At 46.8% G+C, this 5,982-nt stretch overlaps 1 protein-coding gene across 6 annotated transcripts in view; it reads right to left on the bottom strand.

Moving 5' to 3' along the window:
* The window catches only part of cux1b (cut-like homeobox 1b), a 57,392-nt gene that overhangs the window by 33,495 nt on the left and 17,915 nt on the right, over positions 1-5,982 (bottom strand). For all 6 annotated transcript variants that reach the window (XM_031860552.1, XM_031860551.1, XM_031860548.1 and 3 more), the window contains exon 3: positions 2,578-2,625. In XM_031860552.1, coding sequence (XP_031716412.1) covers positions 2,578-2,625 — 48 coding nt within the window. The remainder of the gene's footprint in view (positions 1-2,577; positions 2,626-5,982) is intronic.

Raw genomic sequence — 5,982 nt, forward strand, 5'->3', positions numbered from 1 at the left:
CACACACACACACACACACACACACACACACACACACACACACACACTACTATATCTCATTCTCACATCATGCTGCATCATGTACTTTGCCCTCTTCATGTGCTGTGTGACATTGAGCGATCAGGATCCTCAAATGCCAGGCCGCTAATGGGAGATTACTGATGCCGAGCACTAATACCTCTCACACACCAACACCAGACCTGTTCATCAGCGTCGAAATGTGCGCGAGTGTATATAAGAGTTTGCGATCAGCGCAACAATATCACGATAAAGAAGAAACACACACGCTCACAAACCAACGCAAAAATAAAAATGATCTGCCGATGGCAGTGAAGGAAGCTGGCTGCGTGACTGTACAATGACTGGGCCAAGGTCAGTGGTACAGCAGCTTTATATAGCCCAACATGGGAGGCAGGAAATAGACGTTTAATGTAGGACACACCCTACAGTTAGAGGCAGGTTAACTGCAGGACCAGAGCCATTAGAAGACCACCCAGGATTTGCAAATACAACCCTGCTGCACCAAACTGCAGCTTTTTCAACCAATCCCAATGACATCTGCTAGTACATGCTTCCCTGCCCCCATCTCTCTCTCTCTCTCTCTCTCTCTCTCTCTCACACACACACACACACACACACACACACACACACACACAAAAACAAATGAAGTGACACAAATGATACCTCACCAGTATCAGTAGGTTACCGATGAGAAGTGCTTGCAATTGCAAAAGGTATCCCTGACACATCCACACACACACAAACACATACGTACATACGTCAGCACCTTGTGCCACCACCATCACTCAGCACTGCCTCGCTCCCCTATCTAACCCACAGTGTGTGAAGGGCATCAGGCTGACCTGTGTGTGTGCGTGCATGTGTGTGTTTGTGGGCTCCAGTGGAGTCTGATAAGGGCAAGCTATGGGAAGCAGAGACTGAAGCCTTGGATAATGGAAAAGCTTATCTGATCGATGGACCAACAAGGAACACTGAGCATGCAACATGCACACACAAGCACACGTACACACACACACACACACACGTAACCCGTTTAGCAAACTGAGGCTTTGTGGAAACAGTACTGTTATTGGTAATAATTATGACCTGAGGGCATCCACCTTTCAATGACAAAGATTAAACAGAGTATCAAGACCTCCAAGTTCCAGGGATAAAACTTTTTATTGTTCTGTCCGGGTTCTACATTCACTTAGTAAAGATTCGAGCTGCGAGGGTAAAATGCTTAAGGATGAGTTACTGTGGGACCTCGACAGGAAGACCCTCTGGTTTCTGGTGCTGTCTTGTCCTTGATCAAAGCACTGAGGGGAAAGCAAACAAAGCCAGGCTAAAATTACACATTCTCAGGGCTGCTCATGTTGTGGCATGCAAGCGGGCAAAATAGTTGACTGATTGATGGGCTGCTTCAAGACTGGCGCGGGCGTACAGTATTATCTCAATAATCATAAGATAATGTCTTTCTCAGTTCCGCGACCACCCACTATGTGCCTCAGCGTGTTCTGGTGTGCACGCCGCCGAGGTGTGTCAACACGAGGATGGTGGAAACAGCTGACAAAGCCACAATTATATTGCTGCTGTTTCTATTCTCTAAATAGACTGCGGATCATCAGCAGAACATGGTGGGACCACTATAAATTACAGCATTTTTACATAACCACTGGCTGTGGTCGCCACTCTAACACAAGAATATGGAAACTAACCCAGTGTTAAACTGTAATATTCTATGGCCAGGAGCAAAGCAGAACTGTCACTGTCTATTGAGATGATTTTGTTTGTGTGCATGCGTGTGTGCGCGCTTGGGAAGAGACACTGTTGGGCTGAATGTCCACCCACTCCAACCCCAAAGAACGCCCCAGTCCAAACCAGCCGCTTCCACTCCTACCCTCTGACTTTCACATATGGGAGTGAACTGGAAATGCACGGCTGCCAGAAAGGAGGAGTCATGATGGAAATAGGCCAAAATGATGGAGGAGGAGTTAGAGGGGAACGGTGGGAGTACGATATAGCACACACACACGCACAAAAGTCACCTCTTATGGGTCAAGGTACGTAGAAACCTAGGGTGCAACATTCAATTGAAAGTAAATAAATGAGCCACAATGAGCAAAAACAAAAAGGGCTCATGATTCACCAGATCAACAAATAACAGACAACAAATGCAGACAAAAAGTCTGAGGAAATAGCATTCAGTGAGTTGTGACTGGCTAGAGCCGGGGTTTTGTGGTGCCTTTTTTATTATTTTTTTGCAGGATGCAATTTAAACACACCCTCGGGCTACAGGACTTCATGAATAGGACAGAAAATCAAGAGCAGAGCGAAGAAAAGAGGGAGAGGAAAGAGGGGAAATGAGATAGTGGCAAGAGAAGGAACAGGAGATGGCGGAGAGAGAAGAGAGGAGAGACAGAAGTGAGAGAGAAGAGATGACGATGTAAGAGGAAAGACGAAGGCGGAAAAAGGAGAGAAGGGCACTGAGAGAGGGAGCAAACAGGCTTTATAACATGCACTGTTTGAATGCCGTGAGTCTATCGCTATGTCAATATAAATTCCCCAATTACTCACCTCTCCTTGGAAGCTCTTGAGCAAAGGGGCAACCTGTTTCCGGAAATCCTGAAAGACAAAGAGAAGAGGATGTTAGTCAGATAATCAACAATCAGTCAGTTTTAATCCTACGATAACAGTTAATAACGATTTTCAGAAGATGTGAAAACCTTTCTTACTAGCAAACCACAAGCAGAGTTTTACACCAGCAGACCACGTTGTGATCAAATAAGTCACTCATTGAAACCAAGTGGCGGCCATTCTCGCCATTGACGATGAATACTGAGTGATGCGTGAGCGAGTGATGAACACGAGGCGAGGGAGCAGGCCGGGTTCCTTCCCCCGAGGTGCTTTGGGTTTCTTATAAGAACAGGTGCAGCACCACCTGGGCCACCCAGAGGCACCACTAGTGCGTGTGTGAGACAAGAGAATGAATGAGCCACACAGTAAGACTGCAGCTAATGCAAATCGTCTCCATGCACCAAGTTCTTTTCTTACTACAAAGCAAATGTTTTTTTATCCCGCAAGTCCCATTGCATGACTTTACAGTACGAGTCAGCGGTTCCAGATTAGATAGCCAGTCGAGTATGTATCAGGGGAACATGCAAATCACCATGCTGTGAGCTGAGCCTACATCCTGACAAACTGAACTGGAGCGTGCGGTAAAAAGCGTGGCAGAATAGGACATTCTGTACAGGAACATTTAATTTGCACAGTTTGTGGACACACACACACACACACATATATACTCCTAAAACTGCCTAATGAAGATGTGAAGTAGGGCACCGACAGATGTGTGCTCGGGAGACTCTGCGCCTTTTAGAGAATACCGACTAAAAGCCTAACCGATGCTGCGGGGAGCATGCATCCCAAACTGACCTGGGACCAGTGTCTGGAGGCCGGCCTAATCCCAGGTTGGTCCAGACAGGCCACTTGTCTGGGGCTGAGGACAGGTCATGACCTCGCTGACCCCACCCCATTGTTACCTCATCAGGGGTCACTGTTTGTCTGGGCCAATTCAATATTCCCCTGCTGGGGATAATGACCTCCACCCCACCCCCGGCTCCGCCCCCTGCACCCCCCTCCCTTACCCGACACTCACTCACTCACTCACACTCTCACACACACAAAGAAAAAAAACGACCAAAAACACCCACACAAAAATGCCAGAGTGGCGTCCGTTTTGTCATTTGCATTAGATTAAATCCTAATTTTCCATTTCTGAATTCAGTTTCCTTTAAATTAGGTTTCATTGTACCTGGTTCCATTGTATTGACAGAGCAAAGTAAAATGTTTATATATTGGTGTGAATAAGCATAAAAGACAGTGTGATATTATCCCTGAGGCATTAAACTAATGTTAATATTTATGACCCAAAAAAAGAAACCTCTGTATAATGTAATGCAGTCTAGTCTAGCGGTCCTGCAATAATTACTACCTTTGCACAAATCATGACGTTCAACCTTTGTTGAGACAGCGTCTGCGTGACGAGCTGCCTCAACATCACCGTAATAGTTTGACGTTGCTGTATTAATCGGATTGAAGTTTTTGCCAAAGTTATTTAAAATCCCTAACGTTATTATAGTTTAGACGTTTGTCCTCCACTACATCTTGCCATTTATTTTTTGAGTTGTGACTTCACTTTGACAAGCTTGTGCAGACGTGCAGACACACACACACACACACGTTCAAATAACATGCAGAGGCGAGCCACTGCTTTTGCTGAACACCCGAGCTCTGAACCCATTTTGGTCCACTCTCCTGTGCTCCCCCCCCCCCCTGCCCTCTCCACTTCCAAAGATTTATGACCATATAACATAACAATGCACACAGACACCATAGTCAATCTGTGTGTGTGAGTGTAGTGTCTGTAGTGGAGGGGGCCAGGCAGCAGGAGATGGATGGCTGGTGTGTGAGCTGCCGGCAGACAGCAGACAGGCCAGCCCGAGGAATCCTCCAGGGAGTATGGAACTCCCATTCGCTGTCTGTCTGCCCTGCAGCTAAACACAAACGTGAGTGTGTGTATGCGTGCACACACACCCACACACACAAAGTTGTTTTACTACCACTGCCTCTGGCTAGCAATCTTTGGGACATTTTACAACCATTCCCACCCCTGCCTTTATAACAAGAGTGGTAGAGGAGGACTTGACTAACTAAAAGGAAATTAAGAACTGGATGAATAATTCAGGCAACTTAGGAAGCACAGTGAGACGCAGTCTCCAAAAAAAAAAAATTCCAACACTGTGTGTCCAACACGGTACTAATGAATTATGGAAACTTTGTTTTCACGCTGCATTTCCTTGCACTACTTTCAAAAATGCTACAAAAGCCTGCCTGTGTGTGCGCGTGCGCGTGCGTGCGTGTTATTATGCAGACCATGAGTGCAGTTCACACCGAGTACAGCTCAGCAGACTAGACACAGTCAACGTGGGCCGGTCTCCTGGTTGTTGAATAATGGATCAGAGACGGACTCCCGCTCAGCCTAATGCAGTCTGATCTGATGTGACTGTGATCTCCGCTGACTGGTGCAGACCACAGAGAGCTGACAGCCCGCTCTATAGGCCGCTCAACCACACAGCAAACCCGAGAGACAGACAACACAGCTCCGCCAATGCACACGAGACCATCGGGGCACCTTTTTTTTTTTTTTTTTATTTATCAAAGCGCAGGCCTCCGCGTGTTATGAACTGGCCTACTTGGTAGGGCAGCCTTGATGCTCGCACACCTTGTCGGGCGTTTTAGTGTTGATTCCTATTGAGCTGTTACAGCCCTGTAATGAATCTTGTCGCTCGTCTGGCCTGGCTCGGATTCCTCCTCCACATACCAGGGAGATGCCAGGGGCCACACAGACGCCAGAGGAGCCTTCCTAAATCACAGCCTTGTTACGCTGATGAATGTGTGGGTCCTGTTCTGTGATCTAGGCTATCGGCCTCTGTGTGTGTCTGTGTGCGCCTCTGCTTCCCTGGATGTTTTCTTTGTGTGTGCGTGTCTGTCTGTCCTGCCTCCTGTGTGCTTGCTAGCTAAGTGGTTATGCTTGAAAATGAGATTAGAGATGAACGTGTAGGGTAAAGGGAAATTAGCATACGCAGGTAGCACTTCCTCTACACTGGGTGGGCTACAGTCCTCCTGCGGTAACTATAACAGGCCGACCGTCAACTCCACCGAGAGTTGACAATTTTCTATCCACAGTCTACTCCATTCATGCATAATTCATACCACCATCAATAATTCACCATGGTGACATTACCAATAATAACACAACAATACTTTGTTTTCTCTGTGTGGTTTAAAAATGTGTTGCCTTGGTAACAGAGATGAAACAAATATTCCCAGGAGGAGCAATGGGAACACAGGAACAGGACAGAATTCCCTCCTGATCCCACTTAGTAGTGTTGTCACACTCTTTCTTTCTCTGCCTCTCTC

Source organism: Anarrhichthys ocellatus, unplaced genomic scaffold, assembly GCF_004355925.1.
Source record: "Anarrhichthys ocellatus isolate YVR2014 unplaced genomic scaffold, GSC_Weel_1.0 scaffold24, whole genome shotgun sequence".
Taxonomy (NCBI): domain Eukaryota; kingdom Metazoa; phylum Chordata; class Actinopteri; order Perciformes; family Anarhichadidae; genus Anarrhichthys; species Anarrhichthys ocellatus.